Raw genomic sequence first — 25,497 nt, 5'->3', positions numbered from 1 at the left:
CTGGGCAGAGGAGAAAGAGAGAGAGAAAAAGAGTGAGAGTGAGACAGACAGACAAACAGACAACCAGGTAAAACAACCAGACAGGATTGCTCCGCCTGATTGTTATCCAGTGAACCCCTGCAAAGGTGCACATTTGTGGAAGGCAGGTGAGGAAGTTTAGGGCTCATCTGTGATGCCCCCCACCCCTTATGGTTGAATTATCTGCCAGCACTCACCGTCTAGGCTCATAAATGAAGAATGGCCACTTGGGCAAGGTACTAGAAGGCTGCCGACGCCTATGGAAGCGTACCCCAGCATGAGTCACCGCCCTCAGGAGAGGATAGAAAAGAAAAGCAGAGAATTGGGTGGGGAGGAAGAAGGATTTTCACTAACATAAATTATGAACAGTACAATCATGTACAGTGAAAAGAAAACATATGAGGTGGGTTACAGCATTGAGTTAAAACTATTCATAATGTTCCAGGTTCAACTCTTGCAGGACATGACCCCATTGGGTTCCACTTTTACTATTCGTACAATTCACTTATGACTAATTTACCTTTTTTGCTAAGAATAAAGGGGAGTGCAATAAATTATGTGGAAACTAGCCAGCAGACAATCCCAGCCAGCAGTGTCAAGAAGCTTGGTTAGAACACAGAGACAATTGAGTAGAAATAGAATCAATATGTCATTTCAGATGTTTATGATAATTCTTAACCTGCTGACAGTCCAGGGGAAAAAGAAAATCTGTCTCTTTGACCTATTTGGTAAATTTTCATCTTCTTGTGCCTCCAGAAATTCAGTGTTCTACTAAGAAAGCTCCATTGATAATTGGTAGAATCATGTAATCTCTAAATTAAAATAGACACAAGTTGAAATAAAACATTAGATACTTTAGCTTATCTTATCTCCTGATGTTCCTCCTATTTTCTGTCTGCTATTTTTGACTCTAATTTGAATTTCACTCTATCTAATCTCGGTTCTGATTTTAAAAAAGAAAATCACACGTATTTCACATATTTTGCCTACCTCATTCTCTGGCTGGATTTTACAGCTCTCCTAAATCACTAAAAGGAAAGTCAAGCCAATGAGCTGAGAAGTGGCAGATGAAGTTTAATTTAGATAAATGTGAGGTGCTGCATTTTGGTAAAGCAAATTTTAGCAGGATTTATACACTTAATGGTAAGGTCCTCAGTATTGTTGCTGAACAAAGAGACCTTGGAGTGCAGGTTCATTGCTCCTTGAAAGTAGAGTTGCAGGTAGATAGGATAGTGAAGAAGCGTTTGGTATGTTTTCCTTTATTGGTCAGAGCATTGAGTACAGGAGTTGGGAGGTCATGTTGGGGCATACAGGACATCGGTTAGGCCAATTTTGGAACATTGCATGCAGTTCTGCTCTCCTTCCTATCAGAAGGATGTTGTGAAACTTAAAACGGTTCAGAAAAGATTTACAAGGATGTTGCCAAGGTTGGAGGATTTGAGCTATAGGGAGAGGTTGAATAGGCTAGGGCTGTTTTACCTGGAGCATCGGAGGCTGAAAGGTGACCTTATAGAGGTTTATAAAATCACGAAGGGCATGGATAGGGTAAATAAACAATGTCTTTTCCCAGTGGTAGGGGAGTCCCGAGTTAGAGGGCATAGGTTTAGGGTGAGAAGGGAAAGATATAAAAGAGATCTAAGGGGAAACTTTTTCATGCAGAGAGTAGTACATGTATGGAATGAGCTGCCAGACAAGGCATGCCTGCATTCAACAGTAGGGGAGTTGGCTTCTTTTGAGATAAAGGATCCAGAAAGGAAGGATAGAAACTGGCACTTGTATTGAACTTTGGTTTCACCACCAAACATTTATAAATCTCAGAAAGTGTCCTTCTCCCTGATTCAGAATAATGACATATCTGTATCAAACACAGAAGGAAGTCACAAAATCTAGCCCTGGCCCTATCTTTCAGCCTTGGCAGTATGAGTAGCTATTGAGTATTACTGGGTTCCCAAGGACATTTGTAGCTAATCCAGTGGAAAAGGATTCAAGACGAACCAAACTTGTTACAGATACCACATGGTTACTCCTTGATGCACTTTCCCACCTCCAATGATTATGCTTATTAACCAGCCCAAAAAAAGACTTTGCAAACTTTGCTCCAATTCTCAACTTTTTATCTGTTTCTCACTGCATGTGTTTAAAATGAAACAATCAAAACAATGGCATCAATATTCACTCTATTTGAAGTAACATTTTATTAGGTTTCACCATGATTTATCAGTCTCCACAGTCTGGTCAATTAAAATGTATGTTTGGCCAATCTCTAGATATATTCTGAAAGGCACTGAAGACAATATCATTCTTTGCATTGCATACAATTAACATGTTTTATTTTAAAAAGAGTACATTACTTATTAATAGTTTTGAACCATCCATTTTGACACAAACCTCCACTGCATTAGATACCAGTCCAACTGTACAAATAAAATCTATTTCTCGTGTCTATACTAACACTGTAATTTTCTGTGTGCTGTACTTCAATGCAAAAAAGATGTACATTTGTCACCTGTGTTTGTAGAGGTAAAAGGCAAATCCTGATAAGATGAGCGCAAAGAAAGGTACCAAAATGGCAGCTGCTACAGAACTACTGTTTGTGCTATAGTAGTTATTAGATTTATCTCTATCCAGTTCTCCTCCCAGTGGTCCTGAAAATGAGACAAAGCAAGAATTAGTTGGTTAAATCCACACCAAAGACTACCAGCAGTTGCAACAGAGGGTGAAGTGCATGGAGGGGCAGCGATGACAGTAAACAACTTTGATAAGGGTTGGAAAGTGGCCTTTGAAAATAAGCTCAGAGTCAACAACCTTGGACAATCAGGTTTAGCCTGAACAAGCAGCTACAAATAGGAATGTGATCGAAAGTCATAATGTTGAATATGTCAAAAAGGTATCTGGTGATGTTAAATTGGATTAAGTTTGGGTGAATTTTAACTCTCAAAAACACATAGGTTTGGAGTTGATGTGAAGTGAACATTTTGAAACTACAAGTCAGAATCTGAGGAAGGGTATCCGGACCTGCAACTTTAACTTCTATAACACTACAGTGTGGAAATAGGCCCTTCGGCCCAACAAGTCCACACCGACCCTCCGAAGAGAAACTCACACCTCCTATATTTACCCCTGACTAATACATCTAACACTACGGGCAATTTAGTACAACCAATTCACCTAACCTGCATATCCTTGGACTGTGGAAGGAAACCGGAGCACCGGAGGAAACCCATGCAGACACGGGGAGAATGTGCAAACTCCACACAGACAGTTGCCTGAGGCGGGAATTGAACCCGGGTCACTGGCGCTGTGAGGCAGCAGTGCTAACCACTGAGCTACCATGCCGCCCTTAATTTTGATTTCTCTTTACAGATGCTGTCAGAGCTTTTCTAGTAACTTCTGTTTTTGCTTCTGATTTCCAGCATCTACAGTTCTTTTGATTTTTACTTTGATCACAACTGACTTCACAAGTAATGAAGGTGCTGTTGGCTTGGAGGGGGCTGGGGAAGTGATGGTGATATGACCAGCCAACTTTCAGAAGGCAGGCTCTATTCTTCAGATTTTATCATCTTTTCTGTGTCCAACTTTAACAATGCATGGCTTGATTTCCTGGCAAAATCTAACTTCTAAAGACAGATGGGTGCTTTGTAACAGTTTGTGGGATCAGGAGGAGCAGAATTGGTTACTCTCTGATGATTTGCCACTTCTAGATATTTGAGCCGTCTCTGATGTGAGGTCATAATCTGCTCCATGCTACCCCCAACCTAATGCCTCTCTTACCTCACCCCCCCCACTGTAGCCTGAAGCTTCAGGCCTATCAGTCTGACAGAACCCAGCTGCCTTTGGCTGGGAACTGGAGTCCAAAATCAGTGATCAGGTTCTGCCATTAAATTATTCTTGCATGTTTCCAATGACTAAATACCAACACTGCTCTCTATTCTGAATCTCTGCCCCGCCCTTCCCATCCCTCCCCCAACAGCCTCTCCACCTTCTACCAAATGGGGAAAAAAGATGTCTCCTGCTAATATCTGGACATTAGCGTAAACAAGGAGTAGTCTGGCAGCTATACTACACATTGTGTGGAGTTCAGAAGTTGAAGGCGTGTACTGTACCTTTAAGAGAGAGTGAATGCTGTTCTGAACTGAGAATTTCCAAGCACCTGTGTATATGACTAGATAGCAGTCCCAGAGTGTACTGGAAAATTGAAAATATGTAACATTTGGCTGTGAAATGGATACCTGAGTTTTATTTGCTGTTTTAACAATGCAAATGTAATGGATCAGTTTAAATTATGCCCCAGGATACTAAAACCCAATTAAGTTTGAATTTATTTTTTGCCAACATTGAACCAATGAGATGGTTCAATGTCAGGGATGTAAAAAATGCAGACATTTTGAAAATTAGAAAGAGAGCAGCTGCCATCAAGACAGACCAAAGAAGTTAAGAAACACTCTCTGTCAAAGGTACCTTTACATATAAAACATACTCACAGTAAAAAGACAGAAGATGATCCAGGAAGAGTGAAGTCACAGAAGACAACAGCAGCTTGTGCTTTTGAAATTAAGTTGATGTAATTTTAATAAGTGTCATATTGGAACAGCATAGTGTTATAGATTTGGAGGCAGGTAATAAACAGTTAAGAGGAATGAGGGCTTACAGTTCTGAATAGTTGTTGTTTACTGTTCACTTTTAGAGTTAAAAGAAAATTGATGTTATTTTCTTTAGTGGAATTTGGGAGTTCTCTGTCATTCATATCTTAACAGAATTTGAGGCAAGGTGAGTTTTTCTGGGTGTTTGCTTTAATTAACAGAAGAGTTCACCGCCATGTCATAATAATGGTATAGGTGCCTACTGAGTTGTGGAATGCCCTGTTTCTGTTTATATAGGGTAAGCAATGATGGTATTAAGGCTTAAAGGAAATACATTTAAAGGATTACTTTTCTTGCCAAGTAGGGCATGTTCCTTCAACTTACTTATTTTGTACTTTTGTGTTGAATGCAAGTTAAATCTGAAATATAAATAAAGTAGTGCAGGAAGTAACCAGCAGTTCTATCGGTGTCTGTACTAAGAATAAAAAAGTTAATATTCTGAATAGTGAATTGACCCTTTCCACAGACTTAGAGGCTGGATGTCAAAGCAATTTATTAAAACTGAAGAGGTCAATGAGGGTGGGTTAATGATCTTGGAAAATGCAATCATTCTGTTTTTGATTGGAAAATGTCAAAGAAAATAAGCTTAGAATTGAGGGTTGAGGAAACAAAATATTTTTAAGATGTAATGAATTTTAAATAATACCATGTGGTATTAATTATGATCATTTTGTTTAGCACTTGGAAATTCTTTGTTTTAGTAGGGGCATGATGCAATTTAAAATGAAGTTTCAAAACAATGGAGAGAGTAATTACAAACCTACTAAGCAGTTGCACAGTATCAGATTGTAAAATTTCAAGCTCTATTCCCATTTCCATGACAGTCACAGTCTAAGGCTACAGGGAAGGCCATTTAGGACTGACATAAGGAGAAATTTCTTCACCCAGAGAGTGGTGAGCCTGTGGAATTTTCTATCACAGGAAATGGTCGATGACAAAATATTGATTGTTTTAAAGAAGGAGATAGATTTACTTTTTAGGGCTAAGGGGGTCAAAAGGTAATTGGAGAAAGCAAGAACAGGCTACTTATTGTTCAATATGATCATATTGAATGGTCTAGCAGGCTGGAAGTGCCAATTAGCCTATTAGCTATGTGTCTATCAGTGTTTTCAGAGATAGACTTTCAGTGCGTATGTTATAGATGTATACATGTTAGATTTAGAAAACCCATGTTCAGAAAACATGTCTATCCTGCTACTACCTGCCAGAACTTTTTGATCAACATTGTTCGTTAATAGATCTGTTACTAACCTTGTCTCTGAAAGCCAAACTGTCGGAAGTCTTTGCCTTGGACAAATCCCTGGTAGACAAAGGTCTTGCCTTCAGGCTCAGCTGAAACCTAATTAAAATATGCAACATCAAAAACGTTAAGCCATTTTGATGCAGATTTCATCATGCACTTCAGCATCTAAACAGGCATAAGGATCACATGACTCTGCGTTTGTTTGAGTGGAGGTAGACAACATATGAACTTTATGTGGCCTGTTCAGAAACATGACTGCCATGAGCAGCCCAACATTTTTCTTAGATTTCTTAGATTCCCTACAGTGTGGAAACATGTCCTTCAGCCCAACGAGTCCACACCGACCCTCCGAAGAGCAACCCACCCACACCCATTCCCTTACATTTACACCTGAAATTTAGCATGGTCAATTCACCTGACCTGCACATCTTTAGATTGTGGGAGGAAACCCACGCAGACACAGGGAAAATGTGCAAACTCCACACGGACAGCTGCCAGAGGCGGGAATTGAATCTGGGTCCCTAGCGCTGTGAGGCAGCAGTGCTAACTATTGAGCCACCGTGCTGCCCCATGAAACATTCTGCTGACAGACTGCATTTTCCGCACAGGGTGCTCAGGAAGAATAGATACACCTCAGGCTACACTGCTGATGGATCCATGTCAAGATGTTTCAGAGAGCTGGAAGAAGCTTGCCAACTGAGCTGTAGGTTGCAGGTTCATTCCTGAAGAAGGGCCTGTGCCCGAAACGTCGAATCTCCTGTTCCCTGGATGCTGCCTGACCTGCTGTGCTGTTCCAGCAATAAAGTTTCAACTGCAGGTTGTTTACTACTGTATTGTCCATACTTTATTTTAAGAGGTTGATGAATAGATGATAGATCAAGTTTCCACAGAGGTCCACACATAGCAAAGGGAATGGGAGTATCTGACTAAAGAGGCCAAAGTCTTTCCCAAAGTCATGGTTACACTGTTGGTAAAAGTTTAATGAGCCCACAAAAATGGTCAAGGTTAACGAATACATCTTTCTATACACTGTGTGCCAATCACAAAAACAGCCCTTGCTCTGTTCACTGCAGCACAGCCTCATTAGAACTAAAGTTCCACATAAAAATATTCCACATCATCCACGGATACTTACCAATACTGCCAACCTCTCAATTTCTGCTGATTTAGCTAGGCATATCACATGAACAAACTGCAACACACTTTCTGACATTCATCTGTTTTCCCTTGTGGGACAAAATTACATGTAATAGGAGGAAGCAGCAGAGAACTGATGAGGAGCAGGTAGGTCTGCATCTGAGCTCCCTGATGGCGATGTTGCTCAGTATTTTAGGACTAAAATCACTGCATCTGGTGTCACTGCATACATTAAGGATGACAGCATTATCTTGTTTTACATTCCTTTCCAAATCTTACTCTGCTATTGGTAGGGAGCACAAGATGCAGATGCAGTGCCTCTCGCTTTGCACACCAACTAATACCATTCTTTCTGCATATTTATTTTCAAATACACAAAAGCGAGGCACACGGTGCAGTCTCATTATGGAGGATGTTTATGGAAGAAACATGACCATGTTCGCAGCCAACAGATCAGACATTAGCACTGCACCAACCTATAGGACTCTGCAGAGTCAGCTGGGTGGCCTGCAGCTCGGTCAGATTGGGGAAACAGGTTTATCAGGAGGCAAAATGTGCAGACAGGTGCTCCGGCAAGGAACTCAGATGAAGACTGAGAGTGGCTGGTATTCAGGAGACCCCTGATGATGCACTTCTGCCCCACAGAGAAGAAATTCTTACACACCCAGGTCAATTTGAACCTGTATTCCAGAACATTAGAGTGGGCCCTTGGATCTCCAATTCAATAAGTATATCATTACTCGCTGCTCAAAGCAATCTCTACTGAGAGTCTTTTGGTTGTATCCTGGAAAGTACATCGCAATCAGATTAGGTTTGTGAAAGGCAACAGAGGGAGAAGCCGACTTAACCTTGCTCCTACTGATATACATTCCATGGGTATACCTGTTTAGGACAGTATTTGCAGAAGTGACCACTGCAACGTCTTTTTGGAGAAATTTGTTTTTACATTGGAGATCCCCTCCATTCCGCTAAATGAGATAGATTCAAAATAGAACTAGTAACTCAAAATTAAGATTTCATGAGGTTCTATGAGTCATCTGCTGCAGAAGAATTGTATTCTGTGACTTCACCGCCCAATATATGATTCTACCATACCTCCAAGCTGGGAAAGTGTCCTTTACATACACTCAACCCAAGTGAAATGTCACTGTAAAACAAGTGTTTCCTTTCTGAAATTTCTACATGTTCACCAAATGTAATTCTTTCCATTTCATCCCGAGTTACAAAGACAGGCTAATTCATTGATTTCTCTCAGACTTGGATTACATTGAGGCTGCAAAACACCAAGTTTAGATCTTTCATTCTGAACTGAACCTGCTGGTGGACCCTGACCTCTCTTTTTCTAAGTTGTGAAAGGAGTAGCCTTGTTTTGACCCTGTACTAATAAGCAAACATTTTAAAAATGTCACTGCCACAAAAGTAAAATCAAAACCCATTTAATTCCACTTTAAAATCCAACATCCAAACAATAATGATATTTTAGAAATCTTTATGTCCTTGTATTTATTAGTTCTTGATTATGTTCCATTTCTGGTATGTAAATTGTGGTTTCTACAATGAAGATGCAAAATTCATGTTCAACTACTATGCTCTGCCCTCATTCCAATGATTATTTCTCTCTTTGTCTTGAAGGATCAATGTTTATATTAGGTATTTTTCTTTCCCTTTATTTGTATAAAGCTCTGGCAATCTGTTTTTATATTCAAAATTGGTTTACCTACACAAACTCCTCCTCTCTTTATGATCAAACTTTGCTGGTTTCTAAAACACTTCCAATTCTCAGCCTTACAGTTTTGCAACATAATAGATCTCTTTTTCTATTCTAATACCATCTTAACTTCCCTAGCAAGCCATAGGTGAATCTCTACTGTTGAGTCATTGTTTTGTAATGTCATGCATTTATGTTGAACATTTTGAATTGTTTCTTCAAATGCTTCCCACTGTTCATAATTATTGACGTATCCTTTAATCTACTTATCCAATCAACTTAATGAGCTTTATCTCCCATTTTTATATAACTGGTTTTTGTTTCAGTTTAATACTCTTGTTTGGGACTGGAATATGTCACTTTCAAACTTAATATGGAAATCACGTTTATTTTTCTTCCCAAAGGACTTTTATCACAAGATTATTAATCAAACTTGTCACATGACATAATGCTAGTTTTAAAACTGCTTTATCCCAATTGATGAGTGTTCCAGGGAACTACTGCAAAGATATTCTCCAAACTCTTCTCCCAGATCACCTTTGCCAAGTGGGTTTGGCCAATTTATAATGAAGATAAAAGTTTCACATGAATATCAGTTTTCTTTTGTGTCAAGCTGCAATGATTTCTTGTGTAATGCTCTGCCCAATGTTATCACTACAGTTCAGAAGCCTGAAAACTATTCTTAGCAATGGTGTTCTGATCCATATTATTTCTAATTTCTATCAGACTGATTATATTACCTGATCTTCTGATTCAAGGTCCTCTCTCACCATTGTCTTAATACTATCTTTTATCATCAGGACTACACCTTCTCATCTTCCATTCAGTCTCCCTCTCCAAAGTGTACTATGAACTGAATTATTTATTCCCAAACTAGTTGGCTGGGAACTATGTATCTGCAATGATGATTAGATCAAAATTACATAGAGTCATTTTTCCATATCTGCGAGAGTTCTGTTCCCGACAATTCCAATGAATGATGAATTCGTGAGTGCTTAGTTTAATAACTTATGGTAAAAATATGATTTGGTTCCTGGACCCCAAGATTATGAATTTTTGCTTCTTACTTTTAGGCTACGGTTTGCATTAAAATAATAAATACTAAAACAGCTGAAATAAAAGTTAATATTAATAGAATATAATGGAGTGTTGGAGGTGGAGGACTGTGCAGACTTGCCTTCCCCTCCCTATCAGCCACTTTGCCTCAATGACATGCCCTCCTCCTCTATCTCCATCCAATGGATATTGACAACCTCTTCATCCTCGTGAGCACCTCTGCTCTTGTTCTTTGAGGGCAAATACGAGAACAGGTCGGAGAGCAAGAGCGAGATTATCACGGAAGTGAAAGTGGTCGCAGACAAGTGAGTTTAATGCTTGTATTTTGAATAACTGGTTACTTGTAAAAAGATAAATTTGTGAGCTCATGGATATGGAGGAATGACTATATTTTTGCTGTGCTATTAGCTCATTAATTGTTATGAATGTTTATTCAAATATAAAACCTTTAAACATTATTTAAAACTCCTATTGCAGCTCAGGAGCTAAACCAGTGTTTGATACTATTTGATGTCACACTATGTCCACTTTACATAGATGCAGGAGGACCATGATAACATTTTTATAATTATGGCCAACAAAACTGCAAGTTATTCAAAGTCACTATTTTACAAGCTTCTGGATTTTGTTGCAGAGACAAATTTGTAGCCTTGCCCATTGTTTATATTTTAGCCAAAATGATGACTCTCATAGAGTCTTTCAGCATGCAGGGAGACTGTTTTACTCACACACTTGTCTATTGGTCCTAACGTATCACAGCTTGCAGATTTATATGTTTTCAGTCTCGTTGTTAAGCTGGAGGTGTCCTTACTGATGCATTTGATAGTCACCAACATTGAAACTATTTCAACTATCCATGGTGATTAACAAAATATCCAAAAGTAACTCACTGTGCAGGATGGGATAGAACAGGTCTGATTGGCACAGTCCATAATAGGTCAGTTCACTGAACTGGTAAAGGAGCCTGGTCTGCCTTTCTTTGAATAGGATACAACTTCAAAATTATCATCAAACTGAATAATATCAAGAAACCATGTACTTACATGACCATCCAAAGCCCAGTTATCATTTCTGAACTTGCTTATAAAGATCTCAATAGGTCCCTTCATTTGGTAGACCTTTAAAAAAAGTCGGGTCTCTTCCTTTTTATAGATTCCTACAGAAAAATCACACAAGTGATCACGCTTATAACAATACAGTTTAATTGAAAGACAGCAGTCATACATAGAAATTGACATTTTCAAAGATTTCCATGACACTTTTCAGGATCTTGAGACAGTCAGCAGAAGTTTCCTCATTTTCCCAAAGTGAGTACACACAGCGGATAATCTGCCCAAAAATAGCAGTGATCGATGGAATCAGATTATCTGATTAATGATGTATGTTGAGAGATAAGTATTGTTCCAAACCTAAGGTAAGGCCTGCTCATAGAAATGATCTATTTGCACTGGATGACAATAGCTTGTACATCATATCTTTAGCCTTAAGGTCATTTCACAGCATTTGCAAACAATGAAACTAAACAAGAATGGAAGAGATATCAGAAGTGCTGGTAAAATATTGATGAAAGAAGGCAATTTTAAAGGTTGCTTTAAATTAAAAGAGGGTGGAGAACAGAAGGATCTTAGAGAGGGTGTTTCAAGGTTTGAGGTTTTGAAAGATCAGACACCATTGTCGAGTCAAAGGATTAAAAGAATTGTGTTCAAATGGCATTATTTTAAATCCCATTGGAGCTCTGAAATCTGAAAAACCCACTCGATTAAAATTATGAATTGAAAATCAAAATTAATTTTAATAATGATCGCCATTTGAATAATTTAATATAATTTTCCATATTGAATAGGACTTACTTGTATTTCTCTAATTTTGAACATTTCTTAAATACTGTGTGATCAATACTAAAAGTTTGTTCATAAGTCAAGATGGTTACCAGTCAGATTAGGACAAAAAATATGGGATGACGCATTTTGATTCTGAATGGCACAAGAATAGCTTGCTAGTATACTTTCTTCCAAGCACAAGGTATACAGAATAAAAAGTGACTTCAGTGCAACATGGGTCATGTTATTCTGTGTTTGAGCACAGTCTCCCTGTCTCGTGGTATAAATTTGAATCCAGTTCGAAGTGAAGAAATCAACGTTTGCTCTGCATGTTGGCTCTAAGGATGATTCTAAATTAATGCTCTAAATTACTTACTGTCTTTAAGTCAATATCATGACCTGATCTGTGAGTGCTTTGCATCAACAATAAGTGCACAAAAAAACAATGAAATATTCTACTTTTAGGGCAGATATTAAGTACATTAACTTCATTCACTTTAATCACCAGTGAGTGATTTCTGAGTAAGATCTACTATGGTTGAACCTGAATGACATGCCCAATAATATTCACAAGTTTGAATACAAAATTAGTAGAAGCGAGAATATCACAATCTTTTCTTTTGGAAAACGTGAATACAATTTGTACTTATTGTGCAGCTGAACACTTTAATAGCAGTGATGAGCAATTAATAATTCTTATTAATCATTTCTAGATTCTCAGGTTTTTAAATTGAATAAAAACTGTACTTTAAATTCTGGGGTCTGCAGTTATTACTTGATTGGCCTGGCTTCGTCAATATGGTATCCTCTCCCACCACTCATCAGATTGGCGTAACCAATATGGAAGATTGTGGAATTTTAAATACAAATTGTATTTAAGGCAACTTCAGTCTCTCTGAATGAATCAATTAACCATTGGGAATTTCTGCTCAGTGGTTTTCTCTGTCAGTCTTTGAAAGGACTCTAAAGATTGAACTAATCTTTTGTGCACAAGGGAACAGATAGATAAATTTTGACTAGTGTGAGATGATGCATTTTGGGAGGACTAACAAGGCAAGACAGTGAATGTTGAATGGTAGGACCCCACAAGATACAGAGGATCAGACGGAACTTTGGTATGCATGTCCATAGATCCTTGAAGGCATCAGGTCAAGTAAAGTTGTGTAGAAGGCAGATGGGATACTTGCCTTTGAAAATAACGTCATTGAATATAAGAGCAAAAAAAATTCAACCACACCTGAAGTACTGTGTGCAGTTCTGGTCACCACACTATAGAAGGATGTGATTGCACAGGAGAAAGTGCAGTGGAGATTCATCGGGATGCTGTCTGGGCCTGCGTGTTTCAGCTATAACAAGAGATTAAATAAGGTAGGGTTGTTTTTTGCTTAGAACAGAGCAGGCTGAAGAGGAAATATGTTCTGAGGGGCATAACCAGGATAGACATGGAGAAACATTAACACTTTGTAGAAAAGTCAATAACCAGGGGTTACAGTTTAAAGGTAAGGCACAGGAAGTTGAGAGGAGATTTGAGGAAAAATGTTTTTATCCAGAGGGTGATTAATAGCTGGAACTCTGGTGGAAAAGGCAGAGACTCTAAAGATATTTAAAAAGTATTCAGATGAGCATTGTAATACAATAGCATATCTGGGTAATCCAAGATGGAGGATAGGAAATATTTCTGGCTGCTGCTCCTTTATTGAGGTATTTTAGGTGCTGGAAGTGATTTCCTTGAATTCCAGGAGCAGCAATTACTTTATGTATGCTGTTGAATTGATTTGAAACTTTGGAGGAAAAAGGCAAAATAACAGCAGTTTTAAAAGGGAGAAGAACAGACAAAGGAAGCACATGGCAAGGTCAGTGCAAGAGAGAGAGAGAAAAAAAAACCTGCACAGTTACTGCCTAAGATGTTTGAATTCATGCATCATTGGACATCGGAGTGCATCTGGGAAAATTAACAAACAGTGAAATTCGCAACTAATCTTGGAGGAACTGTTGGGCGAAGTTCACAACACAGAATCAGATAAGTTAATCGTTGTTTTAAGTATGGCCTACAGAGAATATGCAGTAGTGAGTAGAATGGGTTCTTTCTTGATTAGATGTTTTTGGAGATATGTCTCTTGATTAAACTTAAAATATAAGCCATAACCATTAATTTAACCTGGGGCAGTGTTTTGTAGAGGAATAGAACGGTGTTAATTTCTGTAGATTGTGAAGGAGCAAAAATGGCCTTTTATAGATTCATTTGTATTTCTAGTCAGATGTGGGAGCTTAAAGAGAGTTTAAGGGTTACTGCGGATTATATTTGCCATAAATGCTGTTGGTTGTGAATCTTATCAGATGGAATGGATCAGTTGGAGAAGCAGTTAGAAGCGATGAGGAATCTGCAACAGCAACAGTATGTGATGGATGACAGTTATAGGAAGGGGGGGGGGGGGGGGCAGACTCAGATACAGTCACATAGATGGGTTAACTCCAGGAAAGGTAAGAGAGGTAGGCAGCTAATGCAGGAGTCTGTTGTGGATATACCCATTTCAAACAAGTGTGCTGTTTTGGAAAATGTAGGGGGTGATGGATTCTCAGGGGAATGTAGCATGAACAGCTGAGTTCCTGGTATTGAGATTGGCTCTAATGCAACGAGGGGTACGTCCGGTTCCAAGAGATTAATTGTGTTAGGGGATTCTCTAGTCCGAGGTACAGACAGACGTTTCTGTGGCCAGCAGAGAAAAAAGCAGAATGGTGTGTTGTTTCCCTGGTGCCAGGATCAAGGGTGTCTCAGCGAGGGTGCAGAATGTTCTCACGGGAGAGAGGGACCAGCAAGAGGTCATTGTCCACATTGGAACCAATGACATTGGAAGTGAAAGGGTTGAGATTCTGAAGGGAGATTACAGAGAGTTAGGCAGAAATTTAAAAAGGAGGTCCTCAAGAGTAGTAATATCTGGATTACTCCTGGTGCTTCGAGCTAGTGAGGACCAGAATAGGAGGATAGAGCAGATGAATGCATCGCTGAGGAGCTGCTGTGTGGGAGAAGGATTCACATTTTTGGATCTTTGGAATCTCTTTTGGGGTAGAAGTGACCGTACAAGAAAGATGGATTGCACCTAAATTGGAAGGGGACTAATATACTGGCTGGGAGATTTGCTAGAGCTGCTCGGGAGGATTTAAACTGGTAAGGTGGGGTGGGACCCAGGAGGTAGTGAGGAAAGAGATCAATTGGAGACTGGTACAGTTTAGAACAGAAGCAAGTCAAACAGTCAGGGCAGGCAGGGACAAGGTAGAACTAATAAATTAAACTGCATTTATTTCAATGCAAGGGGCCTAACAGCGAAGGCAAATGAACTCAGTGTGTAATGAGGAACATGGGACTGGAATATCATAGCAATTACGGAAACATGGCTCAAGGACGGGCAAGACTGGCCGCTTAATGTTCCAGGATACAAATGCTACAGGAAGGATAGAAAGGGAGGCAAAGGGGGAGGGAGGGGGGGGGGGGGGGGGGGGTGCACATTTTTGATAAGGGATAGCATGAGAGCTGTGCTGAGAGAGGATATTCCAAGATATATATCCAGGGAAGTTATTTGGGTGGAACTGAGAAATAAAAAAGGGATGATCACCTTGTTGGGATTGTATTATAGACCCCCTAATAGTCAGAGGGAAATTAAGAAAAAACTTGTAAGGAAATCTCAGTTATCTGTAAGAATAATATGGTAGGTATGGTAGGAGATTTTAACTTTCCAAACATAGACTGGGACTGAGCTGAAAATGTGTTGCTGGAAAAACGCAGCAGGTCAGGCAGCATCCAAGGAACAGGAGAATCGACGTTTCGGGCATAAGCCCTTCTTCAGGAACCCTTCTTCAGCCTTCTTCAGGCTTATGCCCGAAACATCGATTCTCCTGTTCCTTGGATGCTGCCTGACCTGCTGCGCTTTTCCAGCAGCACATTTTCAGCTCTGATCTCCAGCATCTGCAGTCCTCACTTTCTCCTCATAGACTGGGACTGCCATAGTGTTAAAGGTTTGGAGGGAAAGGAATTTGTTAAGTGCATACAAGACAATTTTCTGATTCCGTTTGTGGATGTGCCTACCAGAGAAGGTGCAAAACTTGACCTAATCTTGGGAAATAAGGCAGGGCAGGTGACTGAGGTGTCAGTGAGAGAGCACTTTGGGGCCAGCGAACATAATTCTATTAGATTTAAAATAATGATGGAAAAGGATAGACCAGATCTAAAAGTTGAAGTTCTAAATTGGTGAAAGGCCAAAATTAACGGCATTAGGCAAAAACGTTTGAAAGCTGATTGGGGGCAGATGTTCGCAGGTAAAGGGACGGCTGGAAAAAGGGAAGACTTCAGAAATGAGAATCCCGGGAAAGTATATTCCTATTTGGATTAAAGGAAAGGCTGGTAGGTATAGGGAATGTTGGATGACTGAAGAAATTGAGGGTTTGGTTAATAAAAAGAAGGAAGCATATGTAAGGTATAGACAAGATAGATCGAGTGAATCCTTAGAAGAGTATAAAGGAAATAGGAGTATACTTCAGAGGGAAATCAGGAGGGTAAAAAGGGAACATGAGATAGCTTTGGCAAATAGAATTAAGGAGAATCCAAAGAGTTTTTACAAATACATTGAGGACAAAAGGGTAACTAGGGAGAGAATAGGGCCCATCAAAGATCAGCAAGGCAGCCTTTGTGTGGAGCCGCAGAAAATGGGGGAAATACTAAATGAGTATTTTGCATCAGTATTTACTGTGGAAAAGGATATAGAAGATATAGACTGTAGGGAAATAGATGGTGACATCTTGCAAGATGTCCATATTACAAAGGAGAAAGTGCTGGATGTCTTGAAATGGTTAAAGGTGGATAAATCCCCAGGACCTGATCAGGTGTACCCTAGAACTCTGTGGGAAGCTAGATAAGTGGGCCTCTTGCTAAGATATTTGTATCATCAGTAGTCACAGGTGAGGTGCTGGAAGACTGGAGGTTGTCTATTGTGGTGCCACTGTTTAAGAAGGGCGGTAAGGACCAGCCATGGAACTATAGACCAGTGAACCTGACCTTGATGGTGGACAAGTTGTTGGAGGGAATCCTGAGGGACAGGATATACATGCATTTGGAAAGATAAGGACTGATTAGGGATAGTCAACATGGCTTTGTGCGTGGGAAATTATGTCTCACAAACTTGATTGAGTTTTTTTGAGGAAGTAACAAAGAGGATTAATGAGGGCGGAGCAGTAGATGTGATCTATATGGACTTCAGTAAGGCATTCATCAAGGTTCCCCATGGGAGACTGATTAACAAGGTTAGAACTCATGGAATACAGGGAGAACAAGTCATTTGGATACAAAACTGGCTCAAAGGTAGAAGACAGAGGGTGGTAGTGGAGGGTTGTTTTTCAGACTGGAGGCCTGTGAACAGTGGAGTGCTACAAGGATTGGTGCTGAGTCCTCTACTTTTTTCCATTTACATAAATGATTTGAATGCAAGCATAAGAGGTACAGTTAGTATGTTTGTTGATGACACCAAAATTGGAGGTGTAGTGGACAGGAAGAGGGTTATCTCAGATTACAACAGGATCTTGACCAGATGGGCCAATGGGCTGAGAAGTGGCAGATGGAGTTTAATTTAGATAAATGCGAGGTGCTGCATTTTGGGAAAGCAAATCTTAGCAGGACTTATACACTTAATGGTAAGGTCCTAGGCAGTGTTGCTGAACAAAGAGACCTTGGAGTGCAGGTTCATAGCTCCTTGAAAGTGGAGTCGCAGGTAGATAGGATAGTGAAGAAGGTGTTTGATATGCTTTCTTTTATTAGTCAGAGTATTGAGTACAGGAGTTTGAACGTCATGTTGCGGCTATACAGGACATTGGTTAGGCCACTGTTGGAATATTGCGTGCAATTCTGGTCTCCTTCCTATCGAAAAGACGTTGTGAAACTTGAAAGGGTTCAGAAAAGATTTACAAGGATGTTGCCAGAGTTGGAAGATGTGAGCTATACGTAGAGGCTGAACAGGCTGGGGCTGTTTTCCCTGGAGCGTCGGAGGCTGAGGTGTGACCTTATAGAGGTTTACACAATTATGAGGGGTATGGATAGATAAATAGGCAAAGTCTTTTCCCTGGGGTCGGGAAGTCCAGAACTAGAGGGCATAGGTTTAGGGTGAGAGGGGAAAGATATAAAAGAGACCTAAGGGGCAACTTTTTTACACAGAGGGTGGTACGTGTATGGAATGAGCTGCCAGAGGAAGTGGTGGAGGCTGGTACAATTACAACATTTAAGAGGCATTTGGATGGGAATACGAATAGGAAGTGTTTGGAGGGATATGGGCCGGGTGCTGGCAGGTGGGACTAGATTGGGTTTGGATATCTGGTCGGCATGGACGGGTTGGACTGAAGGGTCTGTTTCCATGCTGTACATCTCTATGACTCTATGAGCTGCAGGCCATGTCTTGGAAAATGGAAATAGAATTAATAACCAGTGTGGACACTATGAGCTAAAGGACCTGTTTCCGTGCTTTAAAAACTCCATGTCTTAGCATTTTAGATTTTCTAAGACATTCATTATGGTACCCAAATCTAACCAGAGGACTTTTTTACTGAAAACTCATGTTCTCATTTAAAATTGTGTAACAAGTAGCTGGTGGACAGAACTGTGATTTAAAATCAGAACAAATTTGTGATAAACCAATTTTCAGTTCGATTATCAAACTCTACTAAGCCACAGCTGTTAATCAAAGGACATTATACAGGCAGAGTTTGTGTAAAGTATAATTTTATATGCTGTCCAATTGTGCTCTTTCATGACAGACTTTGCAACTGATGATCTGCAAATGAAGTTCAGTGGAAACTTTGAGGGAAGGGGCATGCAATGTTTTTTTAAAATGGAAATAATCGGTACTGAAATCACTGATTGTGTCAAAATCCCTGACCCACCCCAAAACCTCTAAGCCAGTGACAATCTTCAGCAAGTGCCACTTATGCCTCAGAGTCTCGTGCTTCTGCACTCTGACAAACTTATTAATGCCACCAGCAGCTTCTCACAGTTGCACATATTTCCTTGGGAATATTCAGCCATGACAATCAAACATGATACATTGAAATGCATTACAACACACCCAATCATATGATTACCTTGTAGGCCAAGGTCACATACAGATAAACTGTTTGGATGAAGTCGCTCCTGAAGCCTTTAGAGGAGACAGTGTGGTGAATTATTGGGATGTAAGTCACTGAAGTTGTTTCACCATGCAGCACTGCAGCCATCTAGGATGACAGCATGTTCCTCCCTTTGCACTTTCTCAATATCCATTTTATCATTATTCATTTCAAATACAAGATGGCATTGGGGACTTCTTGCTTTCTATTCACTCAACTTTCCCTCACATTTACCTTTCTGCATTTATGCTTTCAGATATCTAAGAGCTGTTGTAACCTGATGAATGGTGAACACTAAAGGAGACATCTGAGAATCACAACCATCAGCTCAGTCATTGGCAATTTAAAGAGAGTGATATCATGGCAGTGTCTGTTCATAGAAAATTAATGGGCATGACTGGACTTCAGCAAGCCCAGGGAGAAAGAGTCATGCGAATGTCAGCTCCACCATGGTTGATGTTTTAGCTGAATGCTGCAACAGAGGACAGGAAGAGCACCAAGGAGGCTGATAGGCATGCAACGCAGAAACACTGTGTGCATTGACAAGGCCTGACATTTATCCATTTGTCACTGTCAACAAGTGAAGGGGAATCCAGTTCCAACCTAACAAATGAAGTATCATCTGAAGCCTGTCAATGATCGAGGGCAGGTTTTATGCATGAATGCCTCACATTGTTCTCTACTGACTCAAACAACTTTCAACAGCTCATCTAACAACGATGAAGACAGTATTTCCATTCACTGTGCATCAGCAAAAGGAAGTCTTTCCACCTAAAAGTTCCATAGTGATGCCTTTAAATATCGCTGGTAGGGACTTCCTCATGCAGTTGAACATATGTTTCAGTCAAGCTGTGTAGGTTTAAGGAAAACCATTAACAGGCTTTACAGGGCTCAAAGTGGCGCATTGCGAGTCAAGTCTCTGTTAGACAATTATTGAAATTGCCCACATGCATGTGGCGAACACATGGGATGCCCAGATCATTGATATGTCTCACCATCCTGTTCAGAGATATTTTTACACACATTTATAGCAAGTGAGACTTGAACCAGGACCACGTGGCCCAAAGGTAAACACTAACACTGTGCCATAAGAGATGCCAGGTATCACCAGTGCCAGGTATTTGTTCACCTCAGAGTTCCTGTTTTAACATGAGCGGTGCCACAGGTCCAAATTTTGCAGCCCAGGTCCATGAAACTGAATTCCCTCATTTCAATCATACATAAAAGTAATTTTTAATAATTGCTTTCCAAAGGTCAGGTAGTTTTAAATCATAATATACCCCATAATCCCAAATGTCATGAGTATAATCATTTAAGAGCTCCGATAGAGTCCAAATTGATGATGTTTTTTCTAAATCTTGAATTTAAACTGAAGTAAATTAACCATTTACTTTTCAACAATAAGCTTCAACTGGAAAATACACTGGATAGCATCAGCATATGAATTATTTGGCATTTGATTATTGTAAATGAGTTTGAAAATTTATTAGACTAATAAATAGTAGAGTTAGCTCTTATTTTCATTGTCCTCGCCCTGTCTTCAACTTCTCCAATCTTCATTACAAAAGAAAGTTCCAGAAATAGCAGGACATCGGCTCCTTGAAAGAATCAGATTTCAACCCAGTCAGTTTATACATTTATGTTTGGAGATAGTGAGGACTGCAGATGCTGAAAAGTCAGCATCAATAAAATGTGGAGCTGGATAAAGCACAGCAGGTCAAGGAGCATCTGAGGAGCAGGAGAGTTGACATTTCTGAAGGGTCCTGCCTAAAATGTTGACTCTCCTCTTCTGATGCAGCTTGACCTGCTGCGCTTTTTCCAGCTCCACATCTTATCGACTCTATACATTAATTCTAGTTTATGACAAAGGGCATTCACTGTCCCTATTGGGATATTCACTGGCTAATCTGCCCAGAAATAAGGCTGCATGAAGATATCATTGCATGTAACTGTGGGGAGATCATGAAGGAATAATACTGCCATGGATTGACAGATTAGCATCAATACAGATTGGCAGATTTGATCCATTCAGGCCAAAGACATTTCCAATCAACCTGCTCAGACACATTATGAGTTCTGAAGAAGGGTCACTGGTCCTGAAAAGCTAATTCTGACTTCTCTCTATAGATACTACCAGACGTGCTGAGCTCTTCCAGCAATTTCTGTTTTTATTTATGTATGCTATGACACACCTCTGGAGAAAGTGGGGCTTGAAACCAGGCTTCCTAACCCAGGGGCAGGGACACCATCACTGCAATGTAAGAGCCGCTACTCTGATCAGGTCAGAAACTGGGACTGATTTACTGTGAGGTCAACTTAGATACAAATCATGTGATCCTTAATTAACTATACCGATCTTACTCGATGTTTTATTCGCAAATATCCTGTGGTGCTCTACAATAATTGCTCTTGTGGACTGTGACAAAAACTTGACATTGTGTTATGGGTTGCTTTCTTATTCTGTCTCTGCACATCCTGCACCCCTGAATTACATTCAAACATGGATCTTTTTCTCTCAGCAAGATCTTAGAACCTCTGCTCCACTTTACACTCCACCTCGTACAACTCTTTCATCAGTTTAAAACAGGTTTCAAACAATGAAGCAATTTTGTTGTTGAGGAAAATAGCAATACAGACCTGATCAATGTTATCTGGACCACAGGAGTTGAAAACCTACCCGACAGTTTTAATGCCATGTTGCTGTGTTCGATGAATGTAACATTTACACGACCATTGGAAATATTAAAATAATCAACAGTTAATGTTGCCGGTTGTTTCTTTCCAAGGTACTCATAGAAGCCCTTCCATATAGAATTTGGAGCAAATACATCTGGAGGAACTAAAGGAATAAACGAAGATTTGGTAATAGGAGCTGAATTGAAATCACATTAGCAAACATACAACAAATTTAAGAAAAATATTTGCCAGAGACAATCTGCAGGGCAATAATGATAAGAGACATTGCTTTCCGAGAGTGCATATGACATCAATCGGTTTGAAAATGATTGTTGTGACACTTGCACTTGATGCTTCCCTCAGAGAAATAGAATCATTCCTAACATTTGCCTGAACTTTTCAAAGTTCAGACCCCACCCCTCCAACCGTAACAACGACAGAACGCCCCTGGTGCTCACCTTCCACCCAACCAACCTTCGCATAAACCAAATCATCCGCCGACATTTCCGCCACCTCCAAACAGACCCCACCACCAGAGATATATTTCCCTCCCCACCCCTTTCCGTCTTCCGCAAAGACCATTCCCTCCGTGACTACCTGGTCAGGTCCACGCCCCCCACCCTCCCATCCTGGCACTTTCCCCTGCCACTGCAGGAACTGTAAAACCTGAGCCCACACCTCCTCCCTCACCTCCATCCAAGGCCCTAAAGGAGCCTTCCACATCCATCAAAGTTTTACTTGCACATCCACTAATATCATTTATTGTATCCGTTGCTCCCGATGCGGTCTCCTCTACATTGTGGAGATTGGGCGCCTCCTAGCAGAGCGCTTTAGGGAACATCTCCGTGACACCCGCACCAATCAACCACACCGCCCCGTGGCCCAACATTTCAACTCCCCCTCCCACTCTGCTGAGGACATGGAGGTCCTGGGCCTCCTTCACCGCCGCTCCCTCACCACCAGACGCCTGGAAGAAGAACGCCTCATCTTCCGCCTCGGAACACTTGAACCCCAGGGCATCAATGTGGACTTCAACAGTTTCCTCATTTCCCCTTCCCCCACCTCACCCTAGTTCTAAACTTCCAGCTCAGCACTGTCCCCATGACTTGTCCGGACTTGTCCTACCTGCCTATCTCCTTTTACACCGATCCACTCCACCCTCTCCTCCCTGACCTATCACCTTCATCCCCTCCACAACTCACCCATTGTACTCTATGCTACTTTCTCCCCACCCCCACCCTCCTCTAGCTTATCTCTCCACGTTTCAGGCTCACTGCCTTTATTCCTGATGAAGGGCTTTTGCCCGAAACGTCGATTTCGAAGCTCTTTGGATGCTGCCTGAACTGCTGTGCTCTTCCAGCACTACTAATCCAGAATGAACTTTTCAAAGGTCAGGGAGGTGTTGTGCAGTGTACAGGGGAGTCAGGACCCTGCAGAATCCCTGATGTGCAAACTCTGAAAGAATTTCCCAGGAACTTGAAGCTACTCCTGGGCAATTCCCCTGATCTGGATTGGTCTGAAAGTATCCATTTAAATCAGGGACTCTGGAGGGTTTTGCTGCGGTGAATAATTACTGAGGAATGGCTATAAAACTCAAATTTTTCTGTAACTATTAAACTCTCCACCCACTCCTATAAGTACAACTACCTTAGATCTTTGACATATTCTGAACTTGGTCCAACATCCCCTCCTGTACCCCAGGAACTAATGTTTTCCACTCTTCTCTCTGCAGAGTATAACAACCCGTACCCTTCAGAAACCGATACATCTCTGCCACCAGACCCAATATTCCCTATCCCAGACCTGACAATTTGCCTCCCCCTTGCCATGCATGACTTGCATTTTTCCTGCTGAACCTGACACTTCCTGCACACCCCCAACCTTCCCGATCACACTTCATCACTTTATCTGGCACTCTACCCACTTGGCACTCTTGTCACCAGGCATCTTAGACCCAAACACATATTACATACTGACCCTTTCACAGCAGCTGTCAAAGTGGCTGTCTGTGCTGCTGGACATTCGCATCACAGAACATGGTGGCTCAGTGGTTAGCACTGCTGCTTCACAGCACCAGGGACCCGGGTTTGATTCCACCCTCGGGCAACTATCTGTGGAGTTTGCACATTGTCCCGGTGTCTGCGTGGGTTTCCTCCCACAGTCTTAAGATGTGCATGTTAGGTAGTCTGGCCATGCTAAATGCCAATAGTGTTCAGAGATATCCAGGCTAGGTGGATTGGCCTTGGGAATTGCAGGGTTACAGGGATAGGGTAGGAGGGATGGATCTGGGTGGGATGCGCTACGGAGGGTCAGTGTGGACTCGATGGGCCAAATGGCCCGCTTCCACATCGTAGGGATTCTATGATTCGATAAAAATGACAACTACTGCTGTGAAAATGGCACATGGTTGGACTGCTGTCCGACTATCCCTCACAATAAGGGGCACATGTTCGATATAAGGTACACTCATAATCAGAATCTCATGCCAGAGCACTGTGCTAATGGAAGACAAGCAGGAGCAGAGGGTCATCATAGTTGTGATTGTCACTCCTCAGAAAATCCAGCCTACTGTTTACATGAAAGAACAAGAAGGTGTCCAGTTAACACAAACATTTCCACTTGAAACTATCTCAGTTTGTCCACATTGCAAAACCACTGCCAAGTTGCAGTGCAAATATCCGACTGTTCCCACTACTTCCATGTCCTTGTGTTAACAAAACAAGTTAGAGAAAACCTTTTGGTTTGGTAAATGGATGCTTTCAGAGCGTTCCAGATCAGGGGAATTGCCCAAGAGTAGCTTCAAGTTCCTGGGAAATTCTTTCAAAGTTTGCTCACTAGTTTAAATGGAAATGTCCATGTATGTGAGGTTATCAGATACATTCACAGCGGATTATTTTTATGCTAGCAATATTAACATTTGTAATTTCTTCAGATTCTTGACAGGAGTTAGGAGATGGGAGTGAAGATTGGAATGGAGAGTGTGTGTGTGTGTGGGGGGGGGGTCAGTGTTTGTGAGCCCTGATTCTATGCGATCAGTTGTCCTCCCAATGACGGTCCATCCCACAGGTGAACATTTAGTTCCTTTGCACGTTGGTTTATAAAGAGGTATTATATTTTTAATTTTTCATTGGAGAAAAGGAAGAAGAGAGGGGACCTAATTGAGGTATACAAGATAATGAGAGGCAAAGATGAGTCAATAGCCAGAGACTATTTCACAGGGCAGAAATGGCTAACACGAGGGGTCATTGTTTTAAGCTGGTTGGAGGAAAGTATAGAGGGGATGTCAGAGGTGGGTTCTTTACACAGAGAGTTGTGAGAGCATGGAATGTGTTGCCAGCTGCAGTTGTGGAAGCAAGGTCATTTAAGAGACTGCTGGACATGCATATGGTCACCGAAATTTGAGGGTGCGTACATGAGGATCAATGGTCGGCACAACATCGTGGGCTGAAGGGCCTGTTCTGTGCTGTACTGTTCTATGTTCTATGTTCTATTATATGGCAAAAGTCACTGTAGCACTTACCTTATGTCTGTAACAGTGCAAACAGGTTTTACATTGCTGTAACCATAGAAAATTAATATAGTGCTCACTTTAACGTGGCAAAAACAATTTAGCAAACTGCACGATTAAATAAGATCACACTCTTAAAAAAAACTCTCATATGCAAATATTAAGGCCCTGAAATTTTAGCATTTTTGAAATCTTTCAACTTTTATAATGCACTCTGAAAAAAGATTTTTACACAAAATAAATTACTGAAACGTAGCATATGCTGAGTAATTAATCTGGAATAAATACCAACCTGGAGCTTTAGTTTTATGAGTTCCTGAGTCAGTGCCTTTTGATCTGCCATTTATTTTGGGCCCAGCTGAAAATGACAGAAAGGCCATTAGGTTCTGTCAAATACAAGGATTAATTATCTGCTGTGCGGGACAATTAAATCCTGAAGGCTGATGAAGAGATAAGCATTTTCATCTCACCTGTTAAGTTAAGCAATGCAATTAGAGCAGCCAGCTCTCTATTAATAGACCTGTTGTGAAAGCAAAACATTTGGTAATTTC

The 25,497-nt window shown here is 40.7% G+C and overlaps 1 protein-coding gene across 4 annotated transcripts in view; it reads right to left on the bottom strand.

Annotated features, from left to right (window-relative positions):
- The window catches only part of LOC122548600 (CUB and sushi domain-containing protein 1-like), a 2,407,075-nt gene that overhangs the window by 5,426 nt on the left and 2,376,152 nt on the right, over positions 1 to 25,497 (bottom strand). For 2 of the 4 annotated variants that reach the window (XM_087978377.1, XM_087978362.1), the window contains 6 exons: positions 25,239 to 25,304; positions 21,440 to 21,601; positions 10,846 to 10,958; positions 5,910 to 5,997; positions 2,525 to 2,663; positions 216 to 308 (listed from right to left, as the gene is read on the bottom strand). In XM_087978377.1, the coding sequence (XP_087834503.1) occupies positions 216 to 308; positions 2,525 to 2,663; positions 5,910 to 5,997; positions 10,846 to 10,958; positions 21,440 to 21,601; positions 25,239 to 25,304 (661 nt within the window). Of the gene's footprint in view, positions 1 to 215; positions 309 to 2,524; positions 2,664 to 5,909; positions 5,998 to 10,845; positions 10,959 to 21,439; positions 21,602 to 25,238; positions 25,417 to 25,497 lie in introns of those variants that run through there. The other 2 variants (XM_087978369.1, XM_087978371.1) reach the window with 2 other exon arrangements.

This window comes from Chiloscyllium plagiosum, unplaced genomic scaffold (assembly GCF_037043375.1).
Source record: "Chiloscyllium plagiosum isolate Xiang-an unplaced genomic scaffold, Cpla_swu_hap1 HiC_scaffold_3, whole genome shotgun sequence".
In the NCBI taxonomy this organism is placed as follows: domain Eukaryota; kingdom Metazoa; phylum Chordata; class Chondrichthyes; order Orectolobiformes; family Hemiscylliidae; genus Chiloscyllium; species Chiloscyllium plagiosum.
This window is presented reverse-complemented; position numbering and strand designations above follow the sequence as displayed.